A 24,069-nucleotide genomic window follows, 5' to 3' on the forward strand; every position below is an offset into this window, starting at 1 on the left:
AATCAGAATGAAGTGACCCTCCTTATCTCTTCTCATTCATTTTAGTTTGAAGTGTATTTTGTCGGATATTACAATTGCAACCCCTGCTTGTTTCTTAGTGCCATTTGCTTGAAGTGCTTTTTTCCATCCTATCACCTTAAGATAGTGCCTGTCCTTAGAAGTGAGATGAGTTTCTTGCAAACAACAAAAAGATGGGTTTTGTTTCTTAATCCATTCACCTAGTCTTTTTTTTTTTGACTGGGGAGTTCAGTCTGTTAATATTCAAAGTTATTAATGAAAGATGTGTATTGAATCCTGTGATTTTTGTTTCTCTTCACATTCTTGAGATAGCTGTACTTTTCCACAGTTACACCTTCATTGAATATCTTTCTGCAACCTTTTGGGTATAGTCATTCCTTTCTTCAGCTCTTTGTATTGCTTTCAGGACTCTCTGAAGGGCTCGTTTTGTGGACATGAATTCCTTCAGCCTGTTTATGTCATGGAAGATTTTTCTTTCCCCTTCAACTATAATAGACATTTTGGCTGGGTATAGTAATCTGGATTGGCATCTGTGGTCATTTAAAACTGGGAATACTTTGGTCCAGGCTCTTCTGGCTTTCATAGTTTGCATTGAAAAGTCAGCTGTGATCCTAATGGGTTTTCCTTTATATATGCCTTCTTGTTTTTGTTTTGCAGCGTTCAGTATTGTCTCTTTGTTGTGTTCATTTAGTGTTTTTACTATGATGTGCCATGGAGAGTTTCTTTTCTGGTCCTGTCTGTTTTGTGTTCTATATGCTTCTTGTATTTGTATGGGTATGCCTTTCTTTAATTTTGGAAAATTGTCTTCTACGATTCTGTTGAGGATCTGGTCCATGTCATTTTCTTGGGATTCTTCTCCTTCCTGTATGCCTATGATTCGTAAGTTTGGTCTTTTTATTTTGTCACACAATTCCTGCATATTCCATTCTTGTGCTCTCTTAAATCTTTCACAGTCTTTTCTTGAGTCTAGTTTGTTCACTTTATCTTCCAGTCTTGATGTTCTGTTTTCCATCTCATTCATCCTATTGGTAAGGCTTTACCTGTTGTTTCTAATTGGCTTACTGAGTGTTTCACTTTTTTCTTCATCTCAGCCAGAGTAGTCATCAATATTTCTAACTCTTTTCTGAATTCATTCAGAAGTTCATCCATATCTTCCTTCAGTTCTTTGATTTCTTTCTTTGTGTGTTCTTTAAATTCACTGAATTCTTTTACCGTGTTTATAATTGTTCTTTTGAGTTCCATGTCCTGAATTATCTCTAGGGGGTTCTCATTGCACCCCTCTACAGGACTATTGGTATTTGGTGGAGATATGTTATTTTGGCTTTTTATGTTATTATTTTTTTCTGTGAGTTTGACATGTGAATTTGTTTTGTAGTTTCTGATTCTTGTGTGAGAGTCAAGCCTTCAAGTTTAGGTCTGCTTCTTTTTGTAAACTTTATGTGCCTTTGTGGTTTACTTTTTGGGCTTGAAAAGGTGGTTCCTCTGGGCGTCCGGTTCTCTCTTTGATTTTATATTGGAGTGGCCAGATTGCTTTTGTCCTCAGGAGTTCCCACAGAGGCCCAAGTCAGAATAGGATCAGATGCTCTCAGCCTTTCTCCTAAGGTCTGGATCCCTCTAGGAAAGATGTTGTCCTCAGGAATTTGGGGGTTGGACTGGCCTGGGAGCCCGGCCCAGGAAAGATGCTGGTCTCAGGCAGCTGGTGGCTGTGCCACCTAGGGATATAAAAGGAGGTGGGGGGAGGGAAGAGGCTCCAAGGGCTCCTGGGGACTGCAGGGAGGAACTTTGGTTCTTCTGGATCCAAAGGACCAGGAAGCAGTGGTGGCTTCAAGCACAGAGGTCAGCCCGGGTGTCTGGGGTGCCAAGACAAGAAATGGGCCAGTACCCAGGCAAGGAGGAGAGATGGGGCAGTGGAGTTGGGTGAATGAGGCTTGCGGAGTCAAGGCTGTGGTCACTAATGGACTTACCAAGGAAAGAAGCTGGCGGGTTGTGCAGCCCAGGGTTGCAGAGGGAGGTGAGGGTGGTACGAGGCCTAGAGGGATTCTGGGGACCACTAATAGGAGCTGGGTTGGTCTGGATGCCAAGGACCTGGAAGCAGTGGTGGTTACCCCAGTGTGTGGGGCACCAAGATAAGGAATGGGACAGTACCCAGGCTACAAGGAGTGATGGGCAGGGGACATGAGAGGGTGAATGAGGCTGGGGGAGTCAAAGTGCAGATGGTGTTGATGGGCTTACCCAGGAGAGAGTCTGGTGGTTGATTTTTTTACACAGTTATTTTATTTTTGGGCCATTGAAACATCCCTCTACTTGCTTACAGACATTGCTACTTCTCCCTCTTGCCCTTCATCCCCATCATTGCTCCCCCCCTACATTTGTCTGTTTTCCTCTTCTCACTCCCCATTTCTCCTCTATTTCCTTCTCTTTATCTCTCCTTTCCATGTGATGATGGGGCTAAAGATCTGCCTTGTTCTTTCCTGCTTCAGTACAAGGACTGTGCATCATTTGTCCAGACATTGTTTCTTTTATGTATTCTTTTATTTTTAATTCTCTGGATAGTATTTATTTTAAAATGTATTTCAAATAGAAAACCTAAAGGCAAAGAGGAAATGGTAGATTCATTCAATATATACTGTTCTGCCCTGTGCTGTGCTCATTTCACAATGTATCTTGGAAATATAGTGGGAGATGGCTCAGTGGTTAAGAACACTGACTGTTCTTGCAGAAGACCCTGGTTTGAATCCCAGCACCCACATGTCTGTAACTCTAGTCCCAGGGGATCCAACAGCCTCTTCTGTCCTCCGCAGGCATTGCATGACACGGGTGCACTTACCTACATGCAGGTAATACACGCATACACATAAAATAAAAATAATAAATAAAATTTTAAAAAATTGTATGAAAATTGCAAAAATTTAAAGAAATGTAATAACATACGTTTTACCTTAAAGTGTACCATTTTATCTGTGTTTCTGTGTCAAGTTCAGTGATATGCAAGCATTTTAAAGTGAGTTGATCTGTGTTCAGTGAAATCTTCTATCTATTTTTAATTCTTCCAAGTTCTATTAAAAATTTTGAATTTGGTGGGGGAGGGAGGAGCAGAAAATGAAGAGTCATACTTTTCACCCACTTCTCTTCTTCTCCCTTGAGGAAAAGAATGTAGATTTATATCTCAAGATGAAGTTGATCTATAGGATTTTGCCCTAAGCTGCAGTATTGAGCATGTCTGTAAAAATTCGGGAAGGTCATCTAGAGGAATAAGAGTAGACAGAGTAATGACAAGAAAAATGATTTGCCAGTTGTTATGAAGTTGAAATGCAACAATCCATGGGGTTATGATAGCAATTTGTTAAACAGAAGTATACTCTTGCTAGCATCTGTTCTCATGATCACAAGTTCTATTTTAGAACTTTAGCTTGAAATTCATGATTTTATAAAGCAGTTAAATTTTTACTTTCATATTTGATTATCAATAAAATATTGGGTTGTGCATTTTCTTTTTCCATGTTAAAAGGTCACCTGCCCCACCGCCATGAGGCTGGAGTCCATATGGGTCTGCTGATTTCTTTCTCTTGATTGCTGGGTGGTTTTTTTGCTCAGTCATGCCGGCCACTTGTGGGATATTTCTTCATGATTTGAAATGAAACATTTATAATTATTTGACTCACTTATAGATAGCTATTTTTAAAAGTTTAGATTACTATAAATAAAATTAGTTCTGTTAATTTTAGTAAAATACATATGGCTTAAATGTTTTGTTTTCTTCTTTTTATCATCTACAACATATGAGAAAATTTATTGACAGACTTAGACTTAAGAATTTGGATATTCTGGAGGAACGTGTTTTGCTACTAGTAAATTTTTAGGAATGCAATTGTGTGTGTGTGCATGTGTGTGTGTGTGTATGTGTCTGTGTATGTGTGTGTGTCTGGTTGTATTTATGTGTGTGAGAGTGCACTCATCTGTATATGCACATGTGGAGACCAGAGGTTAAAGCTGGATATCTTCCTTATGTGTATTATTATTATTATTTGGTCTTTTTGAGACAGAGTTTCTCTGTAGTCACAGTTGGCCTATAACTCCCTATGGAGATCAGGCTGGCCTCGATCTCACAGAGATCTGTCTGCCTGTGCCTTCCTGAGTGCTGGGATTAAAGGTATGTACTACCATGCCTGGCTTTCACCACATATTTAAAAAATATTGTTTATTTATTTTTGTTTTATGTTTTTGAGTGTTTTGCCTGCATGCATATACGTGAACCCATCTTGTACAATGCCTGTGGAGACCAGAAGAGGGTCCTTGAACTGGAGTTACTGACTGCTGTGAGCAAAACCAAACCTGAGTCCTCTGCAAGAGCAGCCAGTGGCTCTTACCTGGAGCCATCTCTCCAGCCCACCACCATATTTTTTGAGACAGGGTCTCTTATTAAATCTGTGGTTCAGCATTTTGACTAGGCTGGCTTGCTATGGAGTTTCTGGGATCTGATTCCCCTCCTCTTACTGGGTTACAGGTGTGCACAGCCATGCCTAGCTTTTACACGGGTTCTGGGGATCCACACTCAGGTCTTCACTTTCACACACAGAGCCGTCTGCTTAGTCCTAGTGATGTGATTTGTATAGAACATGCTTTCCTCTGAAATCCTTAGGGATCTTTTCTAGTCCATTGTGTGATTCCTCAAAGGCTCTTTATAATAATGAAAAGAATAAGTATCATAATACAGGCTGAAATTTTCCAACCTTCCAACTTCCAATGGTAATAAGCAAGGCATATCTCTAGTTATGACTTTTACCCTGTTGCACCTTGGCTAGTCCTGAGATACTTGGTTCTGATTGCGCAACAGGCTAAAGCAATTAGATAAGGAGGTTACACATCCACCCTTGTGCTGAATTACATCAGGCTTCCTTTGTTCCCCATCAGGTATGTCTTTTATCTCCTGAGAGACGGCATTTACAGAGTCAATCTCCCTGTGCCATCTGCCAGGGACACCAGAGCTGTGCACATTGTGGAGAGTGGCACATTAAAGGACTTTGCCATAAAGCCTCAGTCCAAGCGAATCATTTACTTCAATGACACCACACAAGTCTTCATGTCAACATTTCTGGATGGCTCTGCTCCCCATCATGTCCTGCCTTGGGTCCCGTTTGCGGATGTGAAGAGCTTTGCTTGTGAAAACAATGACTTCCTCGTCACAGATGGCAAGGCTGTTTTCCAGCAGGACTCCCTGTCTTTTAATGAGTTTATTGTAGGATGTGACCTGAGTCACATAGAAGAATTTGGGTTTGGCAACTTGATCATCTTTGGTTCATCCATCCAGTCACACCCTCTGCCAGGCCGCCCACAGGAGCTCTCGGTGCTGTTTGGCTCTCATGAGGCCCTTGTTCAGTGGAAGCCTCCTGTCCTCCCCATAGGAGCCAGTGAGTGCTTGGTCCCTGGGGTGGCTACTGGCTCACTGGAAGTGGAAGAGGCTTGAACTGCTTGGCATAGGGATTCAATTTTGAGAATCTGCATCTAGTCACAAATGAAGGGCAGCAGCTACTTAGCTAAAATAGTGTCTATACCTTCATTTTACATTTAATGGCCTCAAAGTAGGAGGGTCTTTGCATTCCCTAGGTAGAGCCCAACAGAATAGCTCCACCATTTTTGAGCATCTGTTAGGAGCTATACTGACATTCTAGTCTGAATGATGACCACCCAGGAGAATAGCACACTTGAGTTTGGGTCTTGCATGAGTTTTAGCAATTCCCTGAAGCTTTCTGAACTTGACTTTCCATTTCTGGATCAAGTGGGCTCTGGAGCCAGCCTGCATGGACTGCTAGTGCAGTGATGCTGCGCAAGTTACTGAAGCACTCTGTCTTGGCTTCTACAGCTGGAAGAGGAGACCATTAGCTCTCTCTAAGAGGCTGTCATACAGGTTAAGGTATTAAGAAGAACACAGAGAATAGTGTCTCACACAGATGCAGCAAGTTTCTTGGTAAAGAGGGGTAAATGGGTTCAGCTTGGTGGTGCAGGTGGTCTCTGCCACAGCTGCTCAACTCTTTTGGCTTGTTGAAGCAGCTGTAGGCCAGATGTAAATGAATAGCTGAAGCAGGATTCTGGTACAGCCTTGTGGATAGAAACAGGCAGTGGGCAGATTTGTCCTTGTACTGTAATTTGCTAACCTCTGATCTGTCAGGCAGTAATAGTTAGCAAACTGACTATTTTTTTTTTACTTAAGGCAAACTGATTATGCTTATTTGCTGCATATCTCAAAACCATCTGAGAATGAAGGCTTAGTTGATAGAGTGCTTGCCTAGCATGCGCCAAGCCCTGAGTTTGGGTTTTAGAACTGTATAAACTGGACATGACAGTGTACAATTCCTGAGTGTACAGCGCCCAGGAGATGGCAATAGGAGGATCAGAAGTTCAAGGTCATTCTTAGCTACATAAGAAGTGTGAGGCCAATATAGGATATATGAGACTTTGTCATACACACACACACACACACACACACACACACACACACACACACACACAATGAGAATGAATAGGCAGTTTTTATCCCTAAATTGATTTGCCTTCTGGTAATTGCATTGGAGATTCACTTTTCATTAAGAGCTTGGTTATATCTGGTAGTGTTACAGAGAACCTCTCTAACATGCTATGGAGCCAACCACACAGAAAAAATGATAGTCTTAGTTGGGTCTTGTGGCACACACAATCACAGCCCTTCAGAGGTTGAGGGAGGAGGATTTTGAATTCAAGGAAAGCCTGTGCTACAACAGTAAAACATTTTTTTAAGCCAGGTGTGGTGGTGTATGCCTTTAATCCCAGCAATTGGGAGGCAGAGGCAGGCAGATCTGTGTGAGTTTGGTCTGTATATTGAGTTCCAGGCCAGTTGGGGCTACAGGGAGACCCTGTCTCAAAAAAGACCAAAAGAATATATTTTTTTGAAGCACAGTCTTGGGGCTGAAGAAATGGCCCAGTGGTTAAGAACACTTGCTGCTCTTCAGGGTTCAGTTCCTAGCACCCATGTCAGGTGGCTTACCACTGCCTGTAACTCCAGCTCCAGGGGGAATCTGATGCCCTCTTCTGGCCTCTGAGGACACTGCACACATGTGGCATATACTCACACAGAAACACACACATCCACATAAAATAAAAATAAAATAAATCTTTAAAAAAGTACAGTCTTACCATCTTACTTGTTGGATCAAGTGTCATGGGAGGAATGGGCACTACCCTAGACTTGTCATTACACTAACCTTGTTGGTCAGCAGGATGATAAGCATGGCAGCTAATTACTCTTCCTTTTGAGACAGGCTAATCATCAATTTTTGACAGTCTTTGGTTTGTCCTTGCTGGCGTCATCCTGGTCAATGACGCTATTTAACTCTTTAGGCCCCTCTGCCTGGCAGAACTGGACTTACGAGGTGAAAGTTTCCACTCAAGACCTTTCTGAAATCACTCAAGTTTTCTCTAACATAAGTGGGACCACGCTTAATGTACCTGAGCTGCAGAGTGCTACAAAATACAAGATTTCTGTGAGAGCAAGTTCTCCTAAGGGCCCAGGCCCCTGGTCAGACTCTTCAGTGGGTACCACCCTAGTACCAGGTAAGAAAACGTTCTGAATCTATGGAGTGATTCTAAAGAGAACAAGCTTAGCCTGAATGTCCTTTAAAATTTCTTGTTTCTACTGTAGTGATCACATGAGAATTACATGAGAATGAGGTCTGAGGGTGAATTTTAATCTGAGATTAGGGACTCAAATAAAACACCGAGGGATATTTGTGTTTCTTACCCAATACTTTAAATATTCCAAGACATATTTGAGGAAACACTTTTCTTCTTCTTCATGGGCTCCATTTATTAGGCCATAATCTTCCTCAACTATGAAGGTCTTGGAAAGAGAAATTGAGGGGGCTATAAGTTATGCTAAGGACAATGATATCATTTATACCATTATTGTCACAATAGCATCTAAGCTTTTGGAATAGGACCATGGTAAACAGTAGCCATGGATGGTTTGGCGTTTGTGGTGATAGACTCTGGTGTGACCATGGGTATCTGGTATGACACCGTTAGACATTGTTAGGGAGGAAGTGTAACCATGCATCCCTCTTTACATTTAATTTCAAATATTTATATAAAAATCAGAAAGTACATGTAGGTGTGGTGGCTCATGTTTACAATTCCAGCACTCAGGGCATTGAGGCAGGGGAATTAACACAATTTGAGGTCATTCTGGACCATAGAGGGAGACTTGTCTCAAAATCATTCTACTAAACAGATGCAATTGTGCAGACGCCTCTGTGGTATCTCTCAAAATGTTGATGTTCTTTTACTTTGAAAAACCATGCTTTGTGTAGATATTTCCTTTTAATTTCTTTTCTTTTTCTTCTACCATACAGCTGCTGAGCCACCATTCATCATGGCTGTGAAAGAAGATGGGCTTTGGAGCAAACCACTCGGTAGCTTTGGCCCAGTAGAGTTCCTATCCTCTGACATAGGAAACGTGTCAGGTAGACACCCTCATTCACCCAGATGCAGGTTCCTACTCATGTACCCTCTGAAGTTATGCAGCAAAGAGAAGGCACCAGTGCTGGCTGTCAGGGCAGTCACGGGAGGAAAAAGTACTGCCAGGGCTATTGTTAAAAAATGTCCGTTCTTAGGTAGAAATGTTATTTATTACAGAAAATGTTAGGCTATTTATTAACTTATGCCTACTACAAAAGGGCTTTCATTTAATGCTGATTCATTTTAGTCTATCAATATTGTCTCTTAACAGCCTGTCTAGTTCTGCTGAGGCAGCTTTTCTTAAATAATTTACTATGATTTTGCTATAAGACTGGGGTAAGAAAACTGCAGAATAGAGTTTTAAGTAGGGTGTAAGAAAGAAATTGTTGATAGAGGACTATTTGGTAATGAATGGCTAATATTTCCTGACAGAAGAAAAGTCTTCTTTATAAGATGGTATAACAATGACCTTGCCTAAAGATGAACACTCCTATAATTACCGAATTATTTTATCTTTTCACTTGGTCATTAAATGCACAACAGCATTTCCCATCAACAAGGGGGCTGAACTTAGAGTGGCGCTAATGGTAGGAATGTGACTTGGAGCGGGCTGAAACCTGTACTCTCTCTCTTTCATCCGAGGTCTCAGAATAGACAATCTCACTAAATCTAAGGTTTTCCTTCTTAAAAATGGGAATTCTATTTGATATTGTTGCTTTAGGGGCTAAATTAGTTATGCAAAGTGTCTGGGACAATACTAGGCAGACAGGAGATGCTCAATGTGTTAGTTCCTCTGTCCAGTTCTAGGGTTAAGATTTTGGGATTACCTTATTGAAATATTCTGTTTTTTGAGATAAGATCTCACTATGTATCCCTGGCTGGCCTGGAAGTTGCTATGTAGACCAGGCTGGCCATTAACTCACAGAGATTCACCTGCTTCTGCCTCCCAAGTGCTGGGATTAAACGTGTGTACCAGCATGCCTGACCTTCCCTGAAATATTCTTGACAGAACCTTGAGGTTCTCTTGACTATGTCAACAATGTGCTTTAAAGATGCTCATGTGATTTATTGACTCAACATGTCTTTATTCACACACATGAAGAATAAGTGCTGTTTTTTTGTCTTTGTTTTGAGACATGGACTGGTATAACAACAGCCTCTACTACAGTGACATGAAAGGCAATGTTTACGTGTGGCCACTGAATGGAATGGACATATCAGAGAGTTACCATATACCCAGCATTGCAGGGGCAGGGGCATTGGCATTTGAGTGGCTGGGCTACTTTCTCTACTGGGCTGGGAAGACCTATGTGGTAAGTCAGAGCCTGCTGTTTTGAGTGCTGTAAGGTAATGTTTATCACTGAGGTGACTTTTATGGCATTTTCATATTTTCTCACACACTTGTGTACTGCCTGTACCACCATCTATATATTTGTCTCTAGACCTACTCCCCTTTAAAGTGCACTTATGTGTAAATGAAACTTTGTGTCACTATTGAGTGTACTGATTGTATATTTTCTTTTTTTTTTAACTTTTACAAAAACTTTATTGAGAATTTCATACATGCATATAAGGTGTTTTGATCAAATCCATGCCCACTCCCTCCCCTCCAGCCTTCCTCCTCTGAAGAGGTAACCCTAAAATCTTTCAAGGATTAGTTACAAGCCCCCAAATACTTCTGACATTTTGACATTTTTGGCCTTTGGAACAGAGTGTGTTGCTAACAGTCCCGAGGACATTTTGACTTTTAGCCAAGAAACTGGCTACTTTTTTTTGGGGTCTTTTTACCCTAACTGCCTAGCCAATTCCTACCTCCTATTCTTATCACACCATCCTCTGAAGAGGTTACCAAAATTGCCAATAAGGAATAGGGACGCAGGCTGCTCTGGCTTCTTCCATGCTGAATAGGGATGCAGGGTGAGGTAATTAGAGTATCCTTTCAGTGGGTCTATCTAAAAGACTCCCAAATTGCATAACTCTTGTCTCTGGAGAAAAGAATGTCCTTGAATCATGAATAGGAGATGTGAAGGAGAAGTAAAGGCAAGAGTCATTAGCATTACAAGTTCTAGACAAGGAACAAGAAAAAAGTCAGAACAGGGCACTTTTCAAATGTTCATATGAGAGTTTCTTGACAAGGGCTTCCAAAAGCATCCCCCTGTTGGGTTCTTCCTCATTTTTCTTTTGTCTTCCAAGGCTGGACTACTTGGCTGGGAAGAGTGGCTGGATACTCAGGTGAAGGTTCAGTGACCCTGCTTGGGTCTTTTAATTGAATTCCTTTAATGAATGAGCACAACTGTCAACAAGCCCAGTTGTGACTATGAGTGATCAGGCTCAGCCAAAGTCGTTATTTCATGCAGAAGGGACTGCTGTATAGCATCATCTTATTAAAAGGACCACCACATAGAGGCAGGATTTGGGGCCTATCAGGTAGTTCCCTGGGTTCTCAGGCCCTCTGGTAGTTGGAGGCCAGAGGGAGGCCAGAACCCGGCACTCTCTGGCGGTCTGCTGAGCTCCGAGCCCGATGGATGTCCGAACCCACCTCTCAGGCTGTCTGCTAGGATCTCAGCCTTAGCCTACCAAAGCCAGGTCTGCCCTGGGGCCTTGGGAGGGGCCTCAAAAATCCCAGGTAGGGGGATGGTATGGCGCAATTAGGGGACGCTCACCACCACGTGGAGGCAGGATTGGGGGCTGTCAGGCAGTCTCCTGCGTTGTCAAGCCTCTGGTAGTTGGAGGCCAGAGGGAGGCCAGAACCTGGAACTCTCTGGTGGTCTGCTGAGCTCCAAGCCTCTAACCCGATCGTATATTTTCTTTTTTAAAAAATATTTTTATTTATTATTTTTATTTCATGTGTAATGAGTGTATTGCCTGCATGTATGTAAGTGAACCCGTGTCATGCAATGCCACGGAGTTCAGAAGAGGGCGTCAGATCCCCTGAAACTGGAGTTGGGGATGGTTGCTAACTGCCATATGGGTGTTGGGAATTGAACCTGTGTCCTCTGTAAGAGCAGTCATTGCTCTTAACTGCTAAGACATCTCTCCAGCCCCTGGTTGTATATTTTCATTAATATTTTAAATATATTACAATGTTGATCTGAGGGTCAATGCCTTGTCAGGGAGATGGCTGGCTCCTACAGTCAATTAAAGAGAACCAAAAGAAGAGGCTATTTTCTTCTTTTTCTTTTGAACTGCTAGGGATTAAACCAAGACCCTCAGACATGCTAGGCGAGTGCTCACCATTGAGCTATATCCCCAGTCTGAAAAAACCCTTTTCAATGCTGTAAACAGGGCTTGAGAAAATGAACAAGGGACAGCAAAGCATCCTCTGAGCTACTGGGTCCAGGAAGACATGTTCCCCAGGTGTGAAGATGCAAGGGGGAGAAGGGCAGAACTTGGAGAGTGCCAGGACTAAAGGAGGGTTGCCAGTGTGAGTTGTGACTTCAGAAAGAAATCCATCCACATCACAGCATATGGTTGGCAAGAAGTGAGCCAGGGGAATAAGCACCCCAACTCCTCTTTTCCTGCTCCCTACCTTTTGTTAGTTGTACTGCCTGAAGTCCACAGCAAGCAGAGAAGAGAGAGCCCATGGATACAGTCCATGGATGTCTACTTCTGAGTCCAAAGGGTCAGATGGAGAAGGGTGGTGACTAGGATTGCAGAGAAGCAAAGACATTTAGTTTGCCTATTCAGTGACACATTTTGAAGAAAAGGATGATGTTCAGTGATGAGGACGCTGGCTTGATCAAAGTACATGATACTGAAATCATTTTCTAACCAGAAGGATGTTAGTTGTACATTCATTTATTTGTTCAGTAGTCATTTATCTACTAGCAGTGTGTTAGAGTCCTGAGAGTAGACACAGTAGGAACAACTAAGTCAATAGTAGACATGTCTCTGCTCTTAAAACTGGTTTTATTGAGATGTACCATAAAATTCACTCCTCTTGTGTAGCATTCAGAGGGTTTTAGTATATTCAGTGTTATGCAGACATCACCACTTGTCCCTGCTATTATAATAATTCTTATTTTTCTGAGACAGGATCTCATGTAGCCCAGGTTGGCCTAGAACTTACTATGTAGCTGGGCTGACCTAGAAGTTCTGATCTTCCTGCTTCTACCTCCTGAGTGCTGGGATTACAGGCATACATCCCAAAGCCCAGCTGTCCCTGCTATTTTTAAAATTTAATTACTTAATTGACTATTATTATTGTGTGTGTATGGTATAGTGTGTGTGCGTGTGCATGCATATGCATGTGTGTGCACATGCAAGCAGGCCTGTACACACCATGGTGCATGTGTGAAGGTAAGAGGACATGTTTTGGGACTTGGCTCTCTCCTTCATGGGATCTGGGGATTGAACTTAGGTTTTCAGGTTTGCACAGGAAGCGCTTTTATCCACTGAACTATCTCACCAGCCAAATCCTTGTTATTTTGATGAGATAAAAACCATACCTGAAATAATAAAAGAGGCATACAAAGAAATGTACTTAAAAGTAAGACCATATTATACAGTCTGAATTTACAGGTGCCAAAGACAGACAAAGGAATGGTATTGAGTTAATCAGAGAATGCTTTCTAAGACGGTTCCTAAGAAGGCAGAGGAGTAGACATAGAAACTCTGCCTTTTATACAGCTATTTAACTCCAGGACAGATTGCTCAACTTTGTTTAACCCAGTTTACTTGTGAGGAAAAATCCCCAGGGAATAGACATTCTTTATAGATTTAATATGAGGAATATGTGTGTTAATTTTTAAGTTTTAAATATTTATTTTTATGTATGTGTGTGTTCTATATGTATGCCATGTGTGTGCACGTGCCTGTGGAAGTCAGAAGAGGGCATCAGAGCCTGTGGAGCTGGAATTACAAGTGGAATTCCAGTGGTGAGCTGCCTGATGTGGTGCTGGGAAACCAACTTGGGTCATCTGCAGGAATAGCAAATGCTCTTAACTGCTGAGCCTTTTCGTCAGTCCTGGGAACTAATATTTAAAAAAAATTTTATTATTTTAATTTTAGATGTATGAGTGTATTGCCTGCATGTATGTGAGTGCACCCATGTCGTGCAATGCTGTGGAAGTCAGAAGAGGGCTTCGGATTCCCCTGAAACTGGAGTTAAAGATGGCTCGTAGTTGCCATATGGGTGCTGGGAATCGAACCCTGGTCCTCTGCAAGAGCAGTCACTGCTCTTAACCGCTGAGCCATCTCTCCAGCCCCAGAGAGAGCTAATATTTTAAGGGGGAAAAAGTACAGTGTCTGGCATGCAACAGGCACTTAGTAATTGTGAGAATTAATATTAAGGAAAAGTACAACACGGAGGAGCAAGGAGAAAGCTCATCATTTGTAGACATGTGTATATCTTTTTCAGGGGTCCAATCAAATTCCTTTATTTTTGGTGGTGGTTCTGGGTATGTACAGAGTCTTGTGCATGCTGGGTAATGCCTTCCACTGAGCTGTGCTCTCCCCCACCCCAAGTCTAATATTGAGAATGTATTCCTGAGTGTTTTGTGTTTATGATTAGGAATACTGACTATTTTAACTTAAACTAACATCTCTTCTCTTTAGATGTGAAAAGAGATAAATTCTGTGAAGGCAGTGCCATGCCTGTTTGTTATTATTTACCAAGGCTTAGCTTGGATGTACGATGCTAGTTATTTGTGGTTGAATGAGTGAATGAATAAAAGAATGGGACAATTTACTAATGGTTGCAATAAACCATTCAGAAATAATGATGTAATTTGAAAATAATTATCCGGTAATGCTGTTATGTTTTCTAGATCCAAAGGCAATCTGTGTTGACAGGACACACAGACATTGTGACTCACGTGAAGTTGTTAGTGAATGACATGGCCGTGGATTCAGTTGGTGGCTATCTGTATTGGACTACACAGTACTCAGTTGAAAGTACCAGACTAAATGGAGAAAGTGCTCTCATACTACAGGCTCAGCCTTGGCTTTCTGGGAAAAAGGTGACAAATTAAAATATAAGATTAATTATTTAATAATACTAAATAGTGCCATTCTATAGTAATGGTATTACTCCTTCTGCTTATTGTGAGTCATTGAGGTAGAATTCTAAAGGAAATTCTATTATAGAAATTTCACAGTATAACCAACATTTCCCTAAGCTTTATTTACTGTTTAGAATTGATTTCATAAGTTCAGCTATAATATGGAGATTTTTGTAGTTTGCTTTATCTTGAGTAGATTCAACTTTACTTAGTTTTAATTTTCTTGCTGTTCTTAATTTCTACTGAATAGTTTAAAGTTTCTTGTTGAGTATTGATTCAACATTTTATTACTGTATTATTACTTCATTTTTTGCAGTGCTCGGGCTTTATTGTTTTTAATCAGTTTTAGATATTGACAGTCCTAAAATCAGTTGGCCTCTAGGTAAATTGACTTTTCTATCTTCATTTTCTTATCTGAAAAATAGGACTATTAGTAATTATTTTATTTCTTAGGGTTGTGTGAGAATCACTTGGTAAAACTCAATTGTGAAGCTCCTGTTTGTGTAGTTCAATATGAAAAGGGAACCTGACATGGGAACAATTCATAAACAAATGTTTTCTCACCTCCTCGGCTTCTAAGGAATACCTATTTTTTGATTCCTTAGTTATCCCATAGAAGGGTGTGTGTGTGTGTGTGTGTGTGTGTGTGTGTGTGTGTGTGTGTATGTGCCACAGCGTACACGTGAAGGTCAGATAACAACTAATAGGAGTCAGTTCTCTCCTTCACTATGTGGGTCCCAGGAGTCAAACTTGGGTCGTCAGGCTTGGGGGCAAGTGTCTTTAATTGCTCAAAGATAACTGCCACTTGTCTTCCTCCTCCTCTTCTTCCTCCTCCTCTCCCTTCCACTTCCCCTTCCTTTTCTTCTTCTTTTGAACATAGCTTCTTAAACTGTGAGTCATGATCTACCCTGAATGTGAGGGTCATGAAAAAGTTGGCAATAATACAAGTTTTCTAAATGTGCAAAAACTTAGTTCAAAATCAAATATGTCATGAATCTGAGGTGTTTCTGCAAGCATTTACCTTTGTTTCTAAGCATATAACATGTGCACTTTGCATTTCCTGTGTTGACCACACCACACAATGCTACTGGATGTCACCTCTGTTCAGATTTGGGACTGTTATTATGTATGAAGTGCAGGTTTTTAAATTGTACATACAAAGTTTTATGCTCTTACAGAAACTTAATGGTTTAATTACAAAAGGTAGTGACGTTTTATATTTTTCTGTTATTTTTACTCAACATGGAAGTAGAAAATGAGTGTATCTTTTTAAATGTATTTATATTTATTTTATGTGTATGAGTGGTTTGCCTGTATGCATATAAATGCAATAGATGCATGCAATGCCTGTGTAGGGCCGGATAAGCGCATAGAATCCTCTGGAACTGGAGTTACAGTTGGTTGTTAGGTTTTTAGTTAGGGGCTGGGACCAAAACCCAGGTCCTCTGCAAGAGCAGCAAATGCTCTTAACCACTGAGCCATATTTCCAGCTCCTGAGAAAATACATTCTTTTTTTTTTTTTTTTTTTTAAGATAAGGTCTCCCATAACCTAGGCTAGCCTTGAACTCAAACTCTTTAGGTAACTAAGGATGACCTTGAAATCCTAATCCTCCTGCCTCCACTTCCTGATTTGAGGGGTTACAGTTGTGTACCACCACGACTCATGGCATACTGGAATTGCTGGGGAAATTTAAAGCATCCCGGAGACTAGGTTTCATCCTAGAGATCATAATTTTTTTTTGGCCTTTTTGAGACAGAAATCATAATTTAATTGGGTACAGCCTGATGATTGAATAAAAAAACTCTTACTGTTCAGTATTCTTGGAGATCAACTGGTTTAGGCAACAACAAAAGTCATTGCCTCATGTGGCTGAAGAAGTCAACATCACAGCTAGTTTTAAGCAAGGCTTGATGCAGATTTAGTCTCAAATTGAATGAGTTGAAAATTTGAATTCTCCACGACTTTCCAGGTGATGTTGCTGGAGGTCCCTTGAGAATCATGCTTTGATAACCATCAGAACTAAGTCCATTACAATGAAGAACTGGTACTTCCTGCCTTTAGAAGAATTTTAGGAAACCCATGCTCATATCCAAATAACAGCAAGAGCTGTAATATATCATTTTGCTATTTAGTGAATGTAAAATATCTTTGAATTTATTATTCAGAAGATGTTGAAGAGAATTCTGTAGTTGAAGTCTGACCTACTCACAAAGGCATGTTTCAGACCTATGTTCCGTTCATTTTCTTGTTTTCTTTGTGGTATTGGGGATTGAATTTATGGCCTTGAGCATGCTAGGCATGTGCTGTACCACTAAGCTATTTCCCCATCCTGGCTCATTTTCTTACCTTATTTTCTGTTTAGGTTATTGCTCTAACCTTAGACCTCAGTGATGGGCTCCTGTATTGGCTGGTTCAGGACAGTCAGTGTATTCACCTGTATACAGCCATTCTTCGAGGACAGAGGTAAGATGATCCCTAGAAGGCAATAGGTTGAAGAGAATAACTGTCCCTTCAGTGTTAAGTTATGTTGCATACTAACCTACCTATTCTTTTGAAGCAGATTTACATATTGCCCATTGTGTTGTAATCATGATTGTGGGAAAGATGTGTTTGTAAATAACTCATTACAGTAGACTATGGTGAATGTGATGGGGCAGGATGAGAGCACAAGGAGACACAGAGGAGATGCTGGTTAAGAGTACAGGAAGTGCATGATGGGTTCTTCTGCTTCCACATCGTTGAGTAAAGGCAGACACCATCCTGTGATAGTCCAAATAAAAGGTGGAGGGTAGAAAGGACTCATCAGTGGTGTTGTTGATCTGTGTCCTCACCTGAGGCTCTGTCCTGTTCCTCTTGACATCTTTACATCTTTTGTATTAACATTGTCTGGTTTTCTATGAATTTACTTATGGTTTTCTGCATTTTCAGACTTTAAGTCTTGCATTATGTTGCTTTAGATACTTGCATGTATTTAAGATTATTTGCCTATTTGTGTGCATGTGTGTGTGTATATGTGTGTGTGCACATATGTTTATGCCATGTATATGTGGGTGTCTGTGGAGGCCAGAAGAGGGCCTCAGATCCCTGGGAGTTGGAGTTACAGGTGTTACAGGTTTGATCAAATTTATTCATTCTTTTAGACCTCTGCTTTTGGTGACTTCTACAAGAACTCTTTCTCTATTCCTAATTGTGACTATCTTATGCTATATTTATTTTTCAAGATTATTTATTTTGTGTGTGTATGTGTGTGAATGTGGGTGTGCATATGCCATAACACACACGTGGAGGTCAGAGGACAACTTTTGGGAGTCTGCTCTCTCCTTCCTTCCACTGTATGGATTCTGGGGATTGGATTCAGGTTGTCAGGCTTGGTGACAAATGCCTTTATCCACTGATCTATCTTACTAGCTCTCAAGACTTTCTAGTTTTCATATTTATGTATAATCCATCTTAAATTTATTTTTAGTTATGGTATGAAGTAGAGGTTAAGGAGTTTCTTGTCTTTATAAGTGTATTTATTTATTCCAGTACTATTTGATGATAAGATTTTTCATTTGCTTGCTCTTGTGCCTTATTAAAAACATTTTGATTGTGTATGTGTGTTTATGAATTTTCTTCTTCATTTGTATATTTTTTAAGTCAGTCTACATTATATTGATTACTGTAAATTTAGAGAAAGATTTAAAATTTGAATTTCAAATCCTCAGCTTTGTTTTTTTCTGCAATATTTTTATTTTAGCTAGTCTTTTTTTTTTTTGGTTGATTCATTGATTTTTATTTTATGTACATGAGTGTTTTGCCTCCATTTATGTAAGTTCACCCGTGTTGTGAAATGCTTATGAAGATCAGAAAAGGGCATTGGATCACCTGGAACTGGAGTTAAGGACAGTTGTTAGCCACCATGTGGGTGCTGGGAGCTGAACCTGGGTCCTTTGCAAGAGCAGCCAGTGCTCTTAACTTCTGAAGCATCTCTCCAGCCCTATTTTAGCTATTCTTAATATTTTATCTTTTTAAATAAAACTTATAGTTATCTTACAAATTTCCAGAAATTAGTAAGCCTCCTGCAAGCTTGAATCTTAAATCAGTTAATGGAGGTGGATATTTTAAAATATTGAGTCTTTTAATTAATCAAAATAACAGCTCTCCTTTTATTTCAGATTTTCTTAATTTCTCTTAGTCATGTTTTATAATTTACCACATAAAAATCTTATATATCTTTCACTAAGTTAATCCATATCTGATTTTTGATTCTTTGCTAGTAATATTTTAAAATTACATTTTCTAAATATTCATTAAAGTATGGATAAATACAGTTTGGTTTTGTATACTGGCTTTGTATCTTGGTGCATTTTAACTTCATTTGTTGTTTGAGTAATTTTCTTGTAGAATACTTTAGTGGGGCTTGTCATAGTGTCATAAAGCAAGTTAGAACCAGACATGGTGGTACACGCCTGTAGCCCCAGCACTTAGGAGGTGGAGGCAGAAGAATAAGGTCAAATCTACCTTTAGCTACATAGGGTGTTTGAAGCCAGCTTGGGCTACATGAGACTATCTCAAAACTAACAAACAAAAACAAACAAACAAACAAACAAACACCCCCCTCCACCAAAACCAGAAACGAAAACCGAAACAAGAACAACAAAAACAACAAAATGAATTAGGATGCACTTCTTTACTTGTAGTTTTCTAAAAGCATTTGTGTAGAATTTTATTAACTTTTCCTTATAATTTGATAACGTCTACCAGTGAATCAATTTGAACTTGGAAAAGTTGTTTGACTACAAATTCAGTATCTTAAAGGATATAGGGAGATATCGATTTTTATGTCTTCTTTGAGTAAGTTCACGGTTTTCAAGGGATGTTCCATGTTGTGTGAGTTGTCTAATTTAATAATACCTTTGGGGTTTATAGTAATACCTTTTTTGTCTCTGTTACTGGTACATTTGTTTAATCGATCATGCCTACTAGATAGTCATTAAATCTATTACTCTTTTCAAAGTATTGGTGGCTTCTATGTTGACTTTTTCTATTTCATTAATACCAACCTTGTATTTAGTATGTTCTTTTTCCTACTTATTTTGGGTGCTATTTCCTCCTTTCTTTCTGGCAACTTAAGGTAAAAGAAGAGGTCAATGTTTTTATATAATTTCACTTAACAATATTCTATAACATTAGCATTAAAAGTTATGTTTCCAGCTGGGCGTGGTGGCGGGGCTGGGGAGTGGTGGCGCTTGCCTTTAATCCCAGCACTTGGGAGGCAGAGGCAGGCAGATCTACATAGTGAATTCCAGGACAGCTGGGGCTTCAAGGAGACCCTGTCTCAAAAAGAGAGAAAAAAAAAGTTATGTTTCTTACCTTAGTTGTATTACACAAATTCAACATCCTTCATTAATATCTCTTATTTTTCTTTGATCCATTGATTTAATTATGCGTGTTTGTTTAATTTCAAAGTTCTTTAGGGGCATGGTGGTGCACACCTTTTTCCCAGCACTCTGGAGGCAGAGGCAGGTTGATCTCTGTGAGATTGAGACCAGCCTAATTTACATAGTGCATTCCAGATCAGCTGGGATTACAGGAAAATCTTGTCTCAAACAAAACAAAAAAACAAAACAGAACAGAACAGAACAAAACATCAAAGTACTTTAGGATTTTTAAGCTATCATTTATTTGAATTTTAATTTAATACTATTGTAGGACCCCCAAACTGGGGTACCCTACGTTCTCGGGAGGCCGCACCCCAATAACTCAGTCCTCAAATCAGAAGATGCAATTGCAAGAGGATTTTATTTCGTCTATAGACGGCCTTCCACCTTGATCTAAAGGAGAAGTCCAGATTCAGCTTAGAAGCTTGGTTATATAGACAGAAACCACAAACCACAAACAGTAGTGGGAGGGGGCTAGTATTCAGGTCACAGCAGAAGTGCTTGGTCACAGCAGAAGTGGGAGGGGGATTTTTCAGGTATTTTTCCAGCTTAGGGAAGCATGAAAAGGTCATCTTTTCTTCTCTACAGTTAGAATTATTTTCCTTTTACTTCCTTGTACAGCTTCCCAGAATATAGCCTGGGAGACTTAGTTTCAGTTTACTTTAATCTGGGGGGCTTTGATTTGATTCCATCATTTCCCCCCTTTTTCTTGTAACAAGATTTTAATCTTAAAATCTACAGGTTTTCTGTTCTATTTAGAGCATGGTATTGCTGAGAGAATTATTTTCTTTTTACTTCCTTGTACAGTTTCCCAGAATATAGCCTGGGAGACTTAGTTTCAGTTTACTTTAATCTGGGGGGCTTTGATTTTATTCCATCACTATGTGGCCAAAAAGATACGGTATTGAATTTCAGTCCTTTGGCGCTTGTTGAGGTTCATTCCATGTCTGCAGTCTGTTATAGCACAGTGAACATCTGTACACTGGAGAAGAATAGTTAATCTGCTTTTTTTTTGGTTCAGGGCAACGAAATGTTAAAATTTCAAATGAGTAAAATTGCTTGATAGTGTTATCAGAATATTTTATCTCTTACGTTGAAAGGGGTGTTATAGTCTACCATTATGTCTATAGATTTTTTCCAATGGTTCTTTGTAGTTTATATATCTGGGTGTTTTGTAATGAGGATATTATATTTATTATTCTTCATTATATTGCTTTATTATTATTATAAAATAACTTCATTCACTTATGAAAATATTCATCTTTTTATTAGCTTACAAAGAATTAGATTTTTTAAAAAATATTTCTCTCCTCCTTTCTTCCACATTCCCTCTTCCTTCTTTTTTTTTTAATTTTCACAAAAACTTTATTGAGAATTTCATACATGCATATAAGATGTTTTGATCAAATCCATGCCCACTCCCTCCCCACCAACATTCCCCCCTCTGAAGAGGTAACCCTAAAATCTTTCAAGGATTATATAAAAGCTCCCAAATACTTTTGACATTTTTGGCCTTTGGAACACAGTATGTTGCTAACAGGCCCAAGGACATTTTGACTTTTAGCCCAGAAACTGGCTACATTTCTTTGGGGTCTTTTTACCCTAACTGCCTAGCCAATTCCTACCTCCTGTTCTTATCACGCCATCCTCTGCCAGTAGCTTTTTTTCCTGCTTTCATGTCACATGACCTTTAGCTCTCCCTTTTCCAACACCTCTTGTTCCCAACCTTCCTCATCCTAAAGATTTCTTTGTCTGATGTTAACACAGATACACCAGCCTCCCCTTGCTCAGTGTTCACATGGTATATCTCTTCCCATTATTTTTAATCTGTATGTGTCTTTACATTTGAAGTGCATTCTTGCAGACAGCACATAGTTTTGCTATTTCCCGTTTCTTTCCGTCTCTTCCTTTTTTTCCTTTCTTCCTTCTTTATTTCTTTTTTTCTTTTTATCTTTTTTAAGAAAGGGTCTGACGACTCTCACTGGCTGACCTGGAACTCAGTACATAACCCAGGCTGGCCTTGAACTCACAGCGACCTGATTGCTGTGTATCAGCACACCTGGCTTGAGTTTTGCTATTTTCTGTATTCCAACGTTTTTTACTTCTTAATAGAGGTATTTGGGTCATTTAGTTGATAGATATAATTATTGCTATGCTTAAGCTCAATTCTCCTATTTTCAAGTTTGACTTCTGTTTTTTTCTCTTCAGGTACTGTTTCTTCTGTCCCTATTCCTTTACCTATTTCCAGCTTGGGTGAATAAAATACTTTTACATGACCTCCCTTAATGATATTTTAATTATGTATATTTATATTTTAAAGGTTCTGTTTGAAATTAATGTGTAGTACTCAGCTGCCCAAGAGTTCTTCTGCTAACTTGGGGCCGGCTGCCCATTTTCCCAGTTCTTTTTTATTTTTTGTCTTTTTATTGATTTTTTTTGTGTGTATTTCATCCAGAATGTCCCAAACAATCTTATTCATCTTTATACCCACATCCCAAATGGCACCCTCCCATAGTGCCCCCACCAATGTAGCCCATATGCTCTGTCATCCCTGTTACTGTCCACTGTGTTGTCGGTACCCCAGCCATTCTCCAGTGCTTGAATCTAGTCAGCCTATTGAGAGTTCCTTGTTTTAGGAAGATCAGCTCTTCCTCATCTGGCAGCAATCAGTTGCCAATATTTACATAAGATTGGGGTCTGCTGTTCATTTTCCCATTTCTATACTGGGTTACTACTGTCTGGGAGTCTCTTGGGCCACCCTGGCCAACAACTCAAAAGAAGGTATCTCTTGTCTGGCATTGTTTCTTGTTATGTAACCTTTAGCTATACACAGGGACTCTTAAAGAAATATACTGATCACTTTAATCTTTGGTTATACTTTCCTTTTGAGTGTTTAAGACTATACAGTTGGCCCAAATAAACCAATTTATTTTCACTCTTAAGGTCATTTGAGGATCTGTTCCTCAGGGACCATATGGGCTTGGGAACTGATTATTGCTGGATGAGGGAGAGCTGATCTTTAAGGGAGTGACTCTAGATAGATTGACTAGACCCCAGTGGTTGAACTTGCACTTAGGGATACCTGGGGACACTAACTTGACTTGATAAGCCTTAACATAAATGACAGAATGCATGAAATTCAGTTGGGGAGGTGCTATGGAGAAGGGGGTATAAAGATGATTAAGACTTTATGTATGAAATGCACAAAAATTCAATAAAAATATACTAAAATGACACAATAGTAACTGATTTCATCTGACAAACCCTGCTCCAGGCCAGTGTGTACAAAGAAAACATCTGAAGAATCTTGATGACATTCTCACTTAACACTCCAGACCACAGATAAAAATGTACCTTCTGTTCGTGGGGAGCAGCCTGATAGTGGTCAGCAATGCTGCTCCCTAAATCTGAAATGAAAAGTCCTTCCTGCCCCAAATTAAAGTTTTGCCTGTGATGTCTATGCCTCAGTTTTATTTCTATGGCACTGAGATGGAAGAAATCTCATCCCAGAACTTGGGCAGCAGTGGAATGTCGATCCCTGTGTGTTCAAGGGCATCCTGGCCTACATAGCAAGTTCCAGGCCAGCCAGAGCTACACAGTGAGACCCTTTCTGAATCATCATAGTCATTGTCATCATCATCATCATCATCATCATCATCATCATCATCATCATCTTGGAGGGATGTGAAGAGTGAGAACTGACAAATACAGGGAAAGGAAAGAGTGAGTTCAAAGGAGAAGCAGCTTCCAACCACATCAATGTTGGAGAAGCCTGGGTCAATTGTTTAGAAATTCTAAGGATAATTTCTTTGCATGTTATATATTCTTTGCTTCTCTAAAATTAAAAGAATGTTATTCAGTATTCTGAAAAAAGAAAGTAGTGTGTAGTTTTGTATTATACATCTTTAACTTATCAAATCAACATTCAGAATATATAGTTTTCATAAATGATTATATATTAAAATATTTTATTCATTACTTTTATTTTATGTGTATGAGTGTATTGCCTGCATGTGTGTATATGCACTTGTGTTTTGCAATGTCTGTGGAGGTCAGAAGAGGCTGTAGGATCCCCTGGAACTGGAGTTATTGACGATCTCTAACCACCATGTGGGTGCTGGGAATCTAACCTGGGTCC

At 39.8% G+C, this 24,069-nt stretch overlaps 1 protein-coding gene across 1 annotated transcript in view; it reads left to right on the forward strand.

Moving 5' to 3' along the window:
* Ros1 (ROS proto-oncogene 1, receptor tyrosine kinase) overlaps nt 1-24,069 on the forward strand; it is a 170,801-nt gene that overhangs the window by 52,913 nt on the left and 93,819 nt on the right. The window contains exons 13-18 of the mRNA XM_008835788.2: nt 4,930-5,426; nt 7,390-7,602; nt 8,400-8,510; nt 9,640-9,818; nt 14,274-14,465; nt 16,871-16,971. Coding sequence (XP_008834010.1) covers nt 4,930-5,426; nt 7,390-7,602; nt 8,400-8,510; nt 9,640-9,818; nt 14,274-14,465; nt 16,871-16,971 — 1,293 coding nt within the window. The remainder of the gene's footprint in view (nt 1-4,929; nt 5,427-7,389; nt 7,603-8,399; nt 8,511-9,639; nt 9,819-14,273; nt 14,466-16,870; nt 16,972-24,069) is intronic.

Source organism: Nannospalax galili, unplaced genomic scaffold (assembly GCF_000622305.1).
Source record: "Nannospalax galili isolate Female #2095 unplaced genomic scaffold, S.galili_v1.0 scaffold417, whole genome shotgun sequence".
Lineage (NCBI taxonomy): Eukaryota > Metazoa > Chordata > Mammalia > Rodentia > Spalacidae > Nannospalax > Nannospalax galili.